The 16,221-nt window shown below is 34.6% G+C and overlaps 1 protein-coding gene and 2 pseudogenes across 2 annotated transcripts; all 3 read left to right on the forward strand.

Moving 5' to 3' along the window:
* The first annotated feature begins 5,481 nt into the window (after window positions 1-5,481).
* On the forward strand, window positions 5,482-8,191 carry LOC143573481 (protein WVD2-like 2; annotated as a pseudogene). Its single transcript, XR_013142440.1, has 6 exons — window positions 5,482-5,835; window positions 6,824-6,900; window positions 6,992-7,082; window positions 7,162-7,233; window positions 7,570-7,681; window positions 7,874-8,191. The product of XR_013142440.1 is annotated as a protein WVD2-like 2 (transcript).
* A 959-nt stretch (window positions 8,192-9,150) lies between these two features.
* On the forward strand, window positions 9,151-10,521 carry LOC143573482 (sec-independent protein translocase protein TATA, chloroplastic-like). The gene is made up of 2 exons (XM_077058348.1): window positions 9,151-9,466; window positions 10,364-10,521. Exons 1-2 carry the CDS (start codon window positions 9,152-9,154, stop codon window positions 10,490-10,492), a joined length of 444 nt encoding a protein of 147 aa, XP_076914463.1. The 5' UTR covers window position 9,151; the 3' UTR covers window positions 10,493-10,521.
* A 2,259-nt stretch (window positions 10,522-12,780) lies between these two features.
* Window positions 12,781-13,971, forward strand: LOC143573483 (E3 ubiquitin-protein ligase ATL6 pseudogene; annotated as a pseudogene).
* The last annotated feature ends 2,250 nt before the right edge of the window (window positions 13,972-16,221 follow it).

Consider the following 16,221-nt stretch of genomic DNA (forward strand, 5'->3'; position numbering starts at 1 on the left):
TGTGTTTTCAGGACATTGGAATTTGATGAGCTTAAACGAGCCAATTCAGAGCCATCAAATGAAGATTAAGCAAGCCTCGAGAAGATGGAAGCATGGGGAAACATGTATTGAGGGTTAAGAAGGATTCAGGAAAGGATTGGATGAGAAACCTGAAGCCGAAGTGAAAACTGAAAAAGATGGGTTACCAGGAAAATGTCTTTTTTTAGCAAAACGGGCATATCTCGGCCTAGAAAATGAGTTACGAAATCCATAATATATGAATTTAATGTTTCTCAACGAGACGAATTTGAAAATCAAGTCTGTTTGCATCTTTGCGATACGCGAAGATGCTAGACATGCAACTTCGCGATACGAGAAGATACTTAAGTCGGCCAAAATCTCGGTTTTTCCCTATATAAACCCATTAACCTCACCATTCGGCATAGCATGACTTCCAGAGGCAAAAGGGGCTGCTTAGGGCGACTTTCCACCATTCCGAAGCTTTCGGTTCATCTTGGGTTTGCATGTCATCAAAGATAAGTCATTTAATTGATATGTCGATGTTCAGTTAAGTCCTTTGTTCGTTCTAGGCTAGGGTTTTGTGTAATTCCTCTTAAGACCATATTTACTATGCTTAATGTTATGAACTTGATTTGAGTTATTGCTTTTGTCTGGTTCAATTGATTGCTTGATTGTTTAAACAATTTATAATTGTGATTATTGATTAGTACATCACTTGTTTGGTTTTGTTCATCAACACTTAGGGTTAGGCTCTTGTGTCATTGAACTAATAATCATCGGTCAATGTTACTTAATTAGTTATCATAAAACATAAATTGGTAATTGTGTAGATCGAGTTCAATTGTGTCAACAATTCGGTTAGGGTATCGTTTGTCATCACAATCAAACTAATAGGTCTAGTAATTACTGCGCAATCAAGACAAGTAAATTTGGAATTAAGTTGAATGTCACATTACCCGAACCTAGAATGAATGCTTTTTATTAATATTATTTATAAACCTTTTTAAGTAATCATTTAGTTTTAATTAAATCTTTTCTCAAAATTACTTGACATCGTCTGTCTGCCTTCGTTTTATAATTAATTTAGTAATATTAAATTAGCATTTTCCTTGAGTTCCTGTGGAGACAAACTTACTTACCCATACTTATTATAGGTATTTAAGTCTTTAAATAATTGTTTTTGAGTAGATCGCGACAGCCTACATCAATAGCATATGCTCGAGTTAATCAAGTCAAGAGGTTTGGTTATCCGGTCAAAAGATTTGAAAGTCTTTATTGTAAGTTTGGAATCAACACACGCTTTACACTTAAAGTCTCAATCAATGTGAATGTCAGCATACTTTCAAATTTAGCCAAATGTATAATTGAATTAAAATTTGCATGTCCAAGACGGACATGCCACATGCTGGTGTTTTAAAACTCAAACATATGAACAAAAATGGTCGTTTTATGCATTTGTTTTTTTAACAACCATGGCATTCAATTAAACATGGGATCAAGGGGTATACTGCAAACATTCCAAGTTTGGCTAGCATGACTCATCAAATTCTAGGACTTTTGGGTGTGAAAGGTAGAACCGTAAGGCATAATAAAATGGTATCGGGTATTAGTACCATACAACATTGCTGGTACCAGTTCAGTATCAATTATTTGAGGTTTTGGGATCGATAACCGAGCATATTTGGCATCGGTACCATTACCAAATCGGTGCTGAAACGGGTATCATTTGTACCGATTCGGTACCAACTATTTAATGTCTCGGGATTGGTACGGTACCAATATTGCCGAACTTTTGCCTACAATATCGATAATCTACCAAACAGTTTTGGTACAGGTATCAAGTTCTTAATAAAACTGGGATTGAGAAATTTGAGATCGGTACCGGTCAGTACGATATGATACTGAGCTCACCTCTAAGACCAGTTGTTGCTAACGATTCGGCGTAGGGCTATACAAAAAGTTCGTGGCTCGTTCGAAACTTGCTCGAAAATAGCTCAATAAAAGCTCAACTCGAGGAAAGCTCGAATCTAGACGAGCCGGCTTAGCTCGGCTCGTTTTTTAATACATACTAATAATAGCCTGCCATAATAAGAATAAAAAAAAATAAAAATAATGCATATATTATGCCATTTGAGCTTTAAAACAAAAAAAAGGAGCAAAAATAAGACCTATAAAGTTATAAATTCTCTAGTTACAATTTTACATAAATTGTTGTTAAAACTTTATCTTTTTTCGTGTATATATCAATATCTGTAAAAGAATAAACAAATACAAATAAAAAACGTTAACGAGCTCATGATTTTTTAACTCGATAAATTAAGGCGCCCTGGTTCGGCTCGATTACAGCCCTATTATCCACGCTTGCCGATACGCTACTCTGCGCGCACTAACTAAATCGACACACCACATACGCACCATATTTATTTGCGTTCACGCAACACGTGCCATACTGGGACTTTTGTGCGAAGGCGCTCCACGCCAGACAGTACGTTAAGATTGGTTGCCCGCCACTTGTACACCACCTCAACATAGTCCGTCATCCGCACTTGTCACATCAATCGCATTGTTGTTTGCCACACGCATGCACGTGTGCGAATTATGTGGGACAAACTCTTACTTCTTATGCTTATTTTGTTAAAGTTTTTACAATTTTAACCTGTTCAAACACCCAATTCGTGCAGTAATATCCATTCATCTTAGCTCCCGCTTTGAACACGTTTAGTTCTTTAAATAGAACATAAATGAAATACTTTGCACTTACATTAACCACGGTTTACATATAAATAACTATATTCAGAGTTTACGAAAAACACACTTCACAATTTTTCCGATAAATAATGTGAAAACATTGATATCGGTTGACCGTGAGTGACACCAATAGTGTACGTCCCCTGCTAGTGCTTATGGACACAACACACAAAAAAAAGGTTTATAAAGTGAATTTTGAATTTGAAAGAAAGAAATAAGAAACCAAGCAACGAGTTCCACGTTGAAAAGGAATGACAACTACCAAACCTAAAACTTTGACTTACTTGGTATTCATACCGCAATTAAATATGCGTATTCATACCGCAATTAAATATGCTACGCCGGTCACATTCGTGCAAATGACACCGCTGCCACTACTTTCTCTTATACATGCCACTATGCCATGCATTTTTTTTAAATAATCATATTTAAATTATCTTTTACGGTCATTATACATAAGATAAAAAACCATGTTTGGTGTCACAAACATGGTTTTATTCCGGTAGCGAAACCGGATACGAACCAAATTTGTGTCGGTTTATTCCTGCAACGTGCAAGTTTTGCTTTTGTTTTTCTTAAATATGTAAATTTGATGTGTTCGGGGCGTTGACAAATTTATTTTTTGGTTTAGTTTTGGTGCCGTAACGTGCTACCGACCGAATTCGTGTTAACTCGCATCCATACCGCACAAGTTTAATCAACCGACTAAACGTTGATTTAGATATGTTTTTTTTATATTACAAGATATACGGGTGCCAATACTATTCCGTGTGTGTATTTTTTTTGGGTTTATTATCCTTGCTATTACAAACCTAACTGATACCAATTAAATTCGCGTCGTTGCACATCTGCAGCGAAACGAGTTTTGTTAGCTAGTTACCTTTTGGATGATGCTATGATGATTTTATTTTGACTTTTAATAAATATGCATGACTCTCTCGTTTTGGTATACATGATTCTCTAAGGCTCGTTTTGATCGAACATTTTAGAAACTATAAGTTAATTATTAATCATGGTCTCTTTTATGAGGGTTCGTCAGTTTAAGTATTAGGCCTACATCAAGGATAGTTTTATCCGATTGCTGAAGTTTTTGCTCTATGTGAAGATTTTAAAGTTAAAACTTAAGCGTTAAATAATTATGAACAGTTAAAAAACATGTCAGAGACATACATTAAAAATACGATACTAATAATAAAAAGAAGAGTTAAATATTTCACATTTGTGAAGAGAAGAGAAGAGAAGAAAAGAAAGAAGAAATGGCGTTAAATAAAATTCCACCAAGAAACGTAACATGCATCGACCACTTGTACCGTCTTCATCAAATGTTGTAATAGAATGATGGTAGCTGCCTGCCTGCCTACCTTATTTGGTGACAGTAACGGTTTCGAGATTCCAAAAGCCATTGAAGCTTCTTCCCTCCTGCCTTCCTTCATTCCAGTAGTCAAAGATACCTCAACCACCGTACTCGTGTGCTTTTCCTTTTATACCACAATTTCTATTCAACCATTTGGTTAAGTTTCGTGTCAGATCGGCAGCTTATTATTGTTATTATTATTCACTTGGTATGTTTTCCCAGTTTTTGTTATGTTTCTATTCAGCCCGATTTCAGTTTTAATTGGATATCTGATGCTGTTTTGTGTGATCTTGTGTATGCTAGTGTTTTAATTCAGTTAATTTGTTTAAAAGTTGTACTGTAGTAGGTTTGGAGTTAGCTAGGGCTCATTTTGGTTCAAATCTTGATGGATATGATATGATATGAATTCACCCATTGGGATTTAATATATATGCTTTAAGTCATATATTTATTTATTTCACCAAGCTTGATATGATATATATTCTCATTTTCTTGGTTTTATGTATTTCGAAACGAAATTTCTCGGTTTTATGGTATTAAATAATCCTAAGTAGTTGCTGAAATGAAACAGTCTGTGAGTTAAACGTGCTTATCTTTTTGCAGTGCCTGTTGGGAAGCTTGTTTGAGGTCACCTTCGGTTTCTTAAATACCAAAAATTCGCATTCTAGGTAAAGTTATACTTACAGTTTTTTCATTAAATTTTTTATTTTGTTACGATATTGGTTTTTTTGTAACTAAGGAGTATTGTTTACATCGAAATGGAAGCAAGCGGGGCAACAAGCTGCACCAGCAGCTCTGTTTGAATAGCAAAATTAAGTCGTTTACAAATTATATTCATAGATCTTGGATCATAACATTACTAGAGGGCTGTTTTGCCTGGTTTTACTGAGATTAGTGTAGGTTCATCTCTTCATCTGTACTGTTACTATATTGTAATTACAGTTATGAATAAACCAATGAGCAAACAAATGATCATATTTTCATGGTATCATAGCCCAGTTGTGATTCTTGATGAGCAAACCATCCAAATGCCCACATTATTTTAACTTAGTATCTTTTCTTTTCTCAAATATGATTGAATCATCACACTCAACAAATTTCAACAATCTTAGTTTATTCATAACAAATATCACAAGCTTCATTCCATTCAAATTAGACGATGTAAGCTGGAATTATCTTAAAAAACATTTGGATTATGGAGCATATTAATAGATAGTAGAAATCGTTGCCTTCCTTTCATTATTTACCGCTATATATAAGTTACGTCAGATCCTATAAATACACATATAGCGGTATTCAAGCTATTGTAAATGATACTCACTATCTATTCTATTACATATAAATTCAAACAGGTGTGAATGATCATTTTATTTGTCGAGAAAACACAATAGAATTATAAAACTTTGCACTTTATTCCATGCAGGGTGATGGGCAGGGATACTAGTAGTGCTAACCTAAGAAAAAGTGGTAATGTGAATGTTAATGGTGTCCCTGGTGGTACGAATCCAAGACCTTCGGGAGAAAGTGCGAGCATAAGAAAAAGTAATGAGAAGCAAGATGCAGTAGGCGTTAAAACCACTAAACAAGAAGCAGAAGCTGTTTCTCTTAAGGGCAAAACTCCAAAACCGGAACCTTCAAAATCTTTAAGTTCTCCTGCTAGCCCGGCAGCATCAGGGCGTGAGAAAGTTATATCACCCAACACCAATTCCCCTGTAAACACAAAGCAACTGCAGGTATACATATGCTCTATTGTTTAAGCTGTCTTTTGATTTCTATCCTTTCTCCTATAGTCCTATATAATTCTCAACTTTCCAAAGATAGTTTTTGTTCTTTATTCTGTAGGTTTTGCTTGATGTTATGCGAGAATTATTTACCTTTATACCTAACATTTATACATGTCAGACAAGTTGAATTTAAATATCTTCTTCGTAGGTGTATTTTGAATGCTAATCATAATAGTAATCATGCTTAACTTCATTGAGTTATCAAGTAGAAATTTTTCTGAAACAGAGAATAGTTTTCCAGCGTTTTAATGTGACTGTTATACATAACATAGGATCTGGTCAAGTGAAAACACAAAGCTGAACAAAGTGCCATTACTTGTATAAGTGATAATTAAAATTCAGTGCGTTTATATGAACGATCTGAAAAGAAAAAGGGGGTAGAAAAACATTGTTTATATAAGGAATAGCAATTCCAGTATTACTCCTGTTTAACAAGTTTTCTAATATGAAGTGGATGGCATTTGCCAGTATCGTTAACTCAACCATGATTTTAAAGCTTTATTGTTTTCTATACAATAGTACAACAGGACAAACTATATGGGTAGAATAGCCAAAGTTTTTTAGGTAGGCTTAATAAATGGACCAGCGGAAAGATCATAACTTTATGGGGCCGATTAAATGAACCAGCAGAAAGATCATAATTTTAATGTTATTTATTTGTTTCTTAAAAGTAAGGGTAGAATAGTATTTTTACACCCCATTTAACTGAAAAACTTAACGGCTATCCACGCCAAGGAGCACTAGTGTTACCTGCAACAAACTATTTAGACCATCCTTGTCATTTTAGAAAATTGGGGTCCAAACTTGCAATATGGGTAAACCACAGAGAGCATATGTCATCTGTGTAATTAACTCTAATACTTATTTGTGGACATTTTTAAGTTTCTTACATTTGACATGTTGACTAGTATACTAACATAGGGATTTTGCATAACAGAACTCTCCTTTCTCCACACCAAGACCTCAAAGATCTTCTCCACATGACGATGAAGATAATTGGTCTCTGGCTTCATCGTATCCTTTTCTAGGCTTCAAAGATATTTTTCATTATTAATAACTTAACCCTTGTAGTATGTGAGTGCTTGTTATCCTTAGCCATGCACAGTGCCGCAACCTCACGAACAGTCAAATCAGGGGTAACAGTTGGAGTAGCTCCCTCCTTTAGAAGTGCTCAACGTGCTGAACAGCATAAAGAAGTAAGTAATTTCCAACTTACATCCTCAAGCTATTTCATTTTCTGAATTAAAAAATATTATTTATACCATCGTCTTCCAGTTTTATACAAAGCTGGAGCAAAAGCAGCAGGCTCTTAAGGCAGAGAAGATGGAGTATGAAGCAAGGACCAAGGTACATTACAATATTGTCACTCAACCTACTACTAAATCAATTTTAACCTCTTAACTCATTTTATTCAAAGGTCTAGATTGTTATAATAATAATAATAATAATAATAATAATAATAATAATAATAATAATAATAATAATAATAATAATTTATTATTATTGTTGTTATATTGTTTACGTAATTGGTATGAACACATTAATTACCTGTTCTTGTTCGAAATATATATCGGAAGTTGGGAACTGGATTCGATTTCATCTTTACTAGAATAGTCTACCAACAAAATAAATAATGATTAATGTCAGGTGTAAAAGTGTTGACAAATGATAGTTAAATGGCAGGAGGAGCAAGAAGAAGCTATAAAGCAGCTCAGAAAGACCATGGTTGTTAAAGCAAACCCTGTTCCCAGTTTTTACCGCCAAGGACCTCCGCCAAAAGGTTGAACTTAAAAAGGTATCTTCTTTTATTTTCTGTGACATCTATTTTGCCATCCATAAAAATATGCAATATATTAGGTAGGTACTTATTAATTTTATAAACCAGCTATACATTTTGTTACTTTCAAAGTGGTTTAATGACCTTTGACTCATTACCCTTTTACTAATTCCTATGTATTTACTCGCTTGACCCGACCATTGATTGCAGCTGCCTCTGACACGTGCCAAATCGCCCAATTTAACTAGGAGAAAGAGCTGCGGTGATACCACACACGAGAAGGCTCTTTGTTCAAAGGTCCGTCACAGTTTAGACTCTTACAAACCCACGAGTGCTACTTCAAGTCCAGTCAGCAAGCCCAAGGTCCGCACCACCAAAACCAAACCAGACACTAACCCAAACATCACGGTTCAGTCATGACTCGGCTAAAAGGTTGAATTCCACCACATTAATGTTAAGTGAAGTTGTGATTTGTGTACTGGTTTATTTCTGGTTGTAATAGCATATATCATAATAACATATTAGATAGATAGAAAAGAGAGTGAGAGACGCACGAGTGATGTTAAATGTTTTTGTTCTAATTTCTGTTACACTTCTTTTTCACTTGCTTAATTTGCCATTTTTGACACATTTAGGAGCGAGTTATCATATATTTAAAAAAATGGTCAAATGTAAAGAGTCAAAATTCATTTCTAATGCATACAAAGTCTTAAAAACTTTTGCAACAAGACTAAACATAATTATGTTGATAGTGTTTATGTTGTAAGAGAAGACAATTGGGCAATAAACTATGCCACTAGATCTTTTTAATAACAAGACAGACTCATAAATCAATTTATAATATATCAAAAACTAGGCTTTTGTTGATGATCATAAATATCTTTTTAGTTATTCATGTAAGAAAAACTCGTCAAACCAATTCGGCCTATTTTTATCCACGATAATAAGAAACTCTCCTTCTACCTATAATTGTTTGTATGAACATCCAACACATGGATAACACTGAACCCATCACAAAAAATTATATATCTAAGCTTATATAATAATAAGAATACCGCATTTAGAAATGATTTGATCTATGTAAATGTAAAAGAATACCGCATTTAGAAATGATTTGATCTATGTAAATGTAAAAAGGATTATAAAGGTTATATGAACATGATATGTATCTAATCTAATAAATATTGATGGTGCCCCTACCCTATGCAAGCTGCACATATACTCCATTCTTGTTTTTCTTTAATTATTCGATTGATATTTGGAAAGTATCATTGAAAATTGAAATCGTTAATTTATTTGTAAAATAAAAATCAATATCCAATAAAATGGCAGGAGTCAGGCCAAAACGACAACGTTCTAGTCACCTTAAATAAATACCTACCAACAACATAATAATGTTGGTTCATCTCATTCATTCATCTATCTAGTAACCTCCAATAGGCAATAGCCACATCATCACCACCACTGCCACCGCTAAACTCGACGGAAATGGCGACATCCTTCGGCGCCACAACTCTCACCGTACACCACACACCGTCGGTTTCAAATCGGACTACAAATACAAAAACCTTATCATCCTTTTCCTCTTCCAATTCCTCTTTCTTCACCAACACCTTCAAACCCTTGACCATCTCCCATGGAAACACAAGGCCCAAGAAAACTGGGTTTTCCTGCAACTGTTTGTTCGGACTTGGTGTGCCGGAGCTGGTGGTTATCGCCGGCGTCGTCGCCCTTGTTTTCGGTCCCAAAAAGCTGCCGGAAGTTGGTCGGAGTATTGGGAAAACCGTCAAGAGCTTCCAACAGGTCACTTTTCATATATGTTTTTAATTATTGATAGATATTGTGACCAATTTCATGTCTTATTTCAAGTTAACTATTCACATAGTTAGACTTGGTTAAAATTTGATTTATTTAATTTACATGTAACATTATAAATTATTTATTTTAATTCTTCTAATCTTAATTAAATGATTTGGAATCAGTTGTTTTGAGTTTTTTCTCCAAAGTTTCCTTATTGATTTACTTGCTTGTTTTTTAATCTTTATGTGGATATTAAATTCCATTTACCATATGCATCACTATCACATATATTATGATGAGACTGCATTTCGTAATACGTAAGCTCCAGCATTATTAGGCATGTAAACGAACCGAACGAGCACAAATGAGGGCATGCCTGTGCTCATTCATTTAACTTTAACCAAACACAAACATATAATCAAACAAATTCTTTTGTTCATTAAACGACCCTTTTATATTTACATAATATAACTACTTTTGTATTTATTAAAGTTCAAACGAACAAACATATACAGACGGACATAAATGAACAAACATAAATGAATGAACAAAACGCGTCTTCATGTTCGTTCGTTTAATTTGATGAGCAAAATTTTTTGGTTCATGTTTGTTCGTTTATTAAGTAAACAAACATAAGCGAACTTCATGCCAAACATTTATGAGCGCTTAGTTCGTTTACAAGCCTAAACATCAATCATGGATTGATTGACAACCTTAAATATATTCTCTCTAGTTAGCATTACAGATTATGTTATTTTTCATTCCTCCTAACCTTGATTTGAAACTGTATACTTTTCCAGAAGAGACCTCCAAATTTGATTACACAGATCTTCCGACCCATTTAAAACTGAACCCAGTTACATATTCAGTCTAAGTATGTATGTATGTATTTATTTGCAGGCAGCAAAAGAATTTGAAACGGAGTTGAAAAAAGAACCTGAGACACTGGGAGAGTCTTCAGATGTAAGCGCTGTGAATGAGCAGAAACCTGAAGACACAAAAGTGCCAACCACAAAGGATAGTTTGTAGTGATGTTTTTTCATAGCATTGTTGTAATGTTTGTTTGATAATCGATCAACTCGTGGTGTTTGGTAAAACTGTAAAAGTATGTATGAGCAGTCGTTTTTGATCTGGTTTCTGATACATACATATTTCGACTGTTTTCCAACAACCTGACATTATTATTAGAGTTCAAGTTTCCACCCTCTTGGCTATTTCATTATCTAATTGGGTGCTTCTTTCTTTGAAAGAATAGCAGTGACTTGGGTCAATGACCACAGGCTTACAGTAATATGGCTACTCCAGACATTGCTGGTGGCACTAACGGACCTAGAAAATTTATCTGTTAACGCTGAAAATAGTGACAACGCTCTATAACTTATATTAAAAAAAGTTAACATATTAAAAAGTTCGTAACGGTAACAACACTGATTTTCCTGCGTGTATTACGCGACATTTTGGGCAGTAAAACCCAGGAATTGCAGCGGCGAGTTAACACAAATTTGATTGGTATTGGCTATAGCGTATTATAGAAAAAATTAGCGTATTTAAGCCAATGTTTATTCTGTCGGAAAAACTCAGGTGTTGGTAAAACCCGAGCGTTACGCGGCGAGTCGACGCGTATTCCATCGGTGTAGGTTACGTCGTAACGGTACCGGAATTAAACCCAACAAATATATTCATCGAGTCAACGTATAACAAGATTAACAATACAAAAGTTAAAATATTTAAAACGGCGGACGTTGGTTAAACCCAAATGTTATGATAGCGAGTCTATACGAATTCGGTCGGTATCATTTATGTTCGGTACTAGGGATGAGATCGGTATCGTACCTGTACCGAAATATTCGGTTCGGTACCGGGAAGGCACCTGTATTGAAGGTAAATTTTGGGAAATACTGGTACCGTACCGATATCGAAACTAAAAACTTTGGTACCGATTCGGTACCAATGGTACCAAATTGGTATCGAATTTGCTCATCCTTATTCGCTACGGTATAAACAACATTAGTGAAACCTAAAAAATAAAATTATCAAATTAACATATAAAAAGATTAACTTGTGAAAAAAATATTTAAAGCGCCGTTTATTCAGTCGGTAAAACCCAGACGATGGCAAAACCTTGTAGGTCCCTAGCATTGAGGAAGTGATTCGGCGTGAATTCGATCGGTTTCAAATATTTTTGTTACGATACCGAAATAAAATAATAATAATAATAATAATAATAATAATAATAATAATAATAATAATAATAATAATTGGCATGGCCCAATAAAAGCCATCACGACACCAAATTCCTCTTTTAATCTGTATGAATATAAATAGATAATAGATAATAAGTTAGATCTCATGCATGTTGAGTTTAGAAAATTGCATGAGGGTTTATAGTGGGATACTACTTAACATCTTGTTGTAAGTGGGATACCGCTTAACATCTTAAATGCATCTGATGTAAAAAATAACTTTAGGGATTGCATGGCGTCTAATTTATCTTCAACAATTATCCGAAATGACTATGTAAAGGATGTTTAGATCCATTTATGTTGTCACTAATTATACTTATTATTTGTGAGTGTGAAGTAGTCAACATAAACAATTTTAATCAAGAGTGTGTATAAAGAATGTTCTAACGTCAGAGCTTCATTTACCAAGCATAAGCTGTCTCGTTACATCAAACAAGACTATTATTTATATATGTTATTTATTTTTAACTTTTAGAAATTATAATAAAAATAAATAAATAATAAATATTTTGTTATACAAAAAATAATAATAAAACATCTAAAAAGACAATTAAATGCATAAATTTGTTAATAAACAATAAGCACGTTAAGCCCAAGCCTACTCAAGGTCGGGCTCTAAAAGAAAATTTCAAAATTAGTCGAGATCACGCTCTAAGTCGAGTTTTAGCTCTCCTAAATTAAACAAAGCCAGCCAAGCTCCTATCTTAATTCTTTTTCACCCTAATTATTCTTCTTATAGATATTATTTATGTGTTTAATAATAAAGTATAACACCTAATTACTTTGTAATTAAATATAATATTTTTGTGTTTATACATAAAATACATTCCCAATAATAAAGTGTTAATAATTGATGAAAAGGTTCCTTCACCCTTTTATATAATGTTAAAAAGTAGCAGCCATGACCAAGAGCCAACCATTTAAGACCTCCATTATTTAATTCAATCCACATGTCAATTCTATCTCTCCGTTAGTCAAACCATTAGGACACACAGAGTCTTCGTGTTCCTATTGTCTTGACCATCAAGAACCCTAATTTAATCTTCAGTTTTTGAACAATCATCATCAGCTGAGATGACCTCATATCACAAGATCAAAAGCTGGTATCCGGATTCACTGATTCAACCATTTTTAGTACTATTTTTACTCCAATTATTACCACATGTCAGATCTCAAAATTCACCACCTCCGCCGTCAGGGTATCCGTACGCTGATTTCAACCCTTCAATTATTACCATAATTGTTATTCTTGTAGCAGCTTTGTTCTTGATGGGCTTCTTCTCTATTTACATCCGTCGCCGCTCCAGCGAAGGCGGTGTTAGCCTCCGTGGAGCGCTTTCTATCCGCCGCGTGACGGCCGCGTCACGCGGCCTCGACTCGTCCGTCATCGAGACGTTTCCGACCTTCGTTTACTCCTCGGTAAAGGAGCACAAGATCGGAAAAGGTGCACTGGAGTGCGCCGTGTGCCTCAACGAGTACGAGGACGAGGAAACACTCCGGCTGATTCCAAAGTGTGATCACGTGTTTCATCCGGAGTGTATCGACGCCTGGTTTGAGAACCACGTCACCTGCCCCGTCTGCCGGGCGAACCTCGTCCCAGATCCAGCCGAGGCAGGTGACGGGGTAGGGGTAGCTCGGTTGGGCGATGATGATCATTATCGCCCGACCGACGCAACAGGAGATAGAAACGTGAACGTCGTTGACGACCATGTTTCCATCTCCGTCGCTGAAGAAGCTGAAGTCAACGCACAGGATCCCGCTCCAGCGACTCAACCAGAGTCGCTGAACCGGGACCAGAGTGTTAAATCAAACCGGCCACCGATATTTCCAAGATTATTCGACAAGTTTCGATCTCACTCCACTGGACACTCACTCGTTCAACCGGGTGAGAATTTGGACCGGTTCACGTTGCGGTTGCCAGTGGACGTAAGAAAACAAGTGGTGAACCGGGCTCTGCTGAACCGGGTCGGGAGCACGACGAGAATGGTCGGAGAAGGGAGTGAAAGAACCGGGTACAGGACCGCCGGTGCATTAAGTGGCCGGAGAAAACCATATAAGCGACTAGAAAGCTTAGACCGAGTGGTGGTGAGATCAGAACGGTGGGTTTTATCACGGGCACCATCGTTTTTGTCACGGGCGTTATCGATCAGGTCGCCGAGGATTGTTACCGGCAATGGCGAAGGGTCAACGTCATCAACGACGCCGAAGGGATCTAAGACGGAAGATAAAATTCCGTTAAATAACCTCGGACCGAAAAGTTGTTGACTCGGGCACTAAACTCCAGCAATAGTGTTGGTGTTTTCTTACTTTGTTTCTCCAATAAATTGAGTTTACTTTATTTATTTTTTAGTTATTCTAGCATATAAATTTATTATTAACTGTCCAAATAACAAAAAGCAATTGTTACGTTGATTGTAAAATACTTCCTGTCACAATCTTATCCGCCTAAATTTTCTGTACTTTTATTACATTCATTGGTTTATACTTCATACTTGATAGGGGATTATTCAAAGGGATTTTACAATTTAGTATGGGATTACAAATTGATCAGGTCAAAAGAAACTTACCTTGTTAAAAACGAATCGAGCATATTTGGTTCCGGTTTGTGGTTTTTTATCTAATTAAAATAATTAGGGATATGCTAAATGTTCATTCCCTCCTCTAGTTGTTATACCTTCTTCACTGAACTTTAATTTCCTTTAATAAGTTTATTTGATATATTATTCTTTTACAACATTTTATTGCATTTTATGGTCTTCTTTTAAAATATTAAATAAATTAAAAACTTTAAAAGTTTTTTAATTTTTATTTCCCCTGAACTTTTATTTCTTTAAGAATTTTATTTGACATATTATTCTCCTATAACATTATTTTTTTTGCACTTTAGGGTCTCATTTTACAATATTAAGTTATAGTTTTTATTTATGTTTTTCATTTTTCTCTCTTTTGTGTTTATTGTCCTTGATAATAATAATAATAATAATAATAATAATAATGTTTATTATTATCAGAGTCAATGCATTATTATATTACAAAAATAATATATACATATATATATATATATATATATATATATATGTATATAGGGTTAGGTTAAAATAAAAGAGATTTTTATATATTTCCCTTTCCTAAACTATGTAAATTACATATTTTCCTAAAATACAAGTTTTTAATGTAAAATGTACAATGCTCTTTAAGCATTGTTTGGGAAAATATGTAATTTCAAAGTTTAGGATGGGGAAATATGTAAATGCCCCAAAATAAAAACCCACTTGAGCTGTGAAAACTCTAAAACCTCATTCTCAACCACATGTTTTTAATTAAAGTTTGAATCTTGTGGTTCACAATTAAAGTTAATAAAAAATATAAACATAAATATAGTTTTTTCTCTCTCTCCTGAAAACATATATATAAATTAGTAAAAAGATACTATTAAAATTAAAAAATAGATACTACAAATATTTACAATATTAACACTAATAAAAAGAAATTAATAATATTAGCGTAATTATTTTTAATTTGATATATGTAGTGTAAGTGAAAAAAAATGTTGTAGGGGTTAATATGTACGTAAATAACGTTAAAAGCTAATAGTAATTGATTTAATAAATTCAGTAAAGTGTATGTTTAGTAAAAATGGTATGGAGGGAGTACATTTAGCAGCACCCAATAATTATTTGATTTCTTTCGGTTTTTATTCAAGAAATTTAAATAGGTTGTAAAGAAGACAAATCCGAACACGTATATTTATTAAGCTATAAATTTTCTTGTTTATACAACTGTCATTCGCACAATACAAACAAATAACCTGAATCGATAAATATCTGTTTTGTTAATATTTGGTTTTAAATGGGAACCAATCTGAATTCAATTTATGTTCTTGGTTTGGTTTTAACCATTTTGATTTCGATTCAGTTTGACTAAAAAATGATCAAAATCGAGAAATTTGAATCAATGAATCCTGTATAATATATTAACACCCATGATTATTGTGTATATTTAAGTGTTAGGTTCAAGTTCCTTAGAATAAAAACACAATGCTTTTTACTAAGTATCAAGATTATCATAAACAATCTTACATTCTGTTTAATATAAGACATGGAATGAAATGAAGCATTGTTAAAGAATGAAAAAATGAGTGTTAGGTTAGTTAATGGGATGAAATAATTTATTACATTGTCCATTAAACGTCTTCTAAAACAAATCAAATTCATTACATCCATCTTCTTTTTTTTCCTAATCATTTCATCCCCCCTTTCACCCTACATCACCTTTACCATCCTCCCACCGCTACCAAAGACCACCACCGATGCCGCCACTTAACGCTGCAGCCACCAAACCCTCCACTCACCTCCGTCATCGAATACCATCCCTGCCGTCACCCACACCCTCCGCCACCACTCACACCCACCACCACCGTCGCCAACGCCACAACCACCATTAACCACCCCTGCTACCTAGGGGTGTTAATCCTGACACGACCTGAAACCCGACATGAAAAATATAGGTTTTGGG

The sequence above is a fragment of the Bidens hawaiensis genome, unplaced genomic scaffold (genome assembly GCF_021521415.1).
Source record: "Bidens hawaiensis isolate Kalapana, Puna unplaced genomic scaffold, B.hawaiensis_p1.1 tig00026469_1, whole genome shotgun sequence".
Taxonomy (NCBI): domain Eukaryota; kingdom Viridiplantae; phylum Streptophyta; class Magnoliopsida; order Asterales; family Asteraceae; genus Bidens; species Bidens hawaiensis.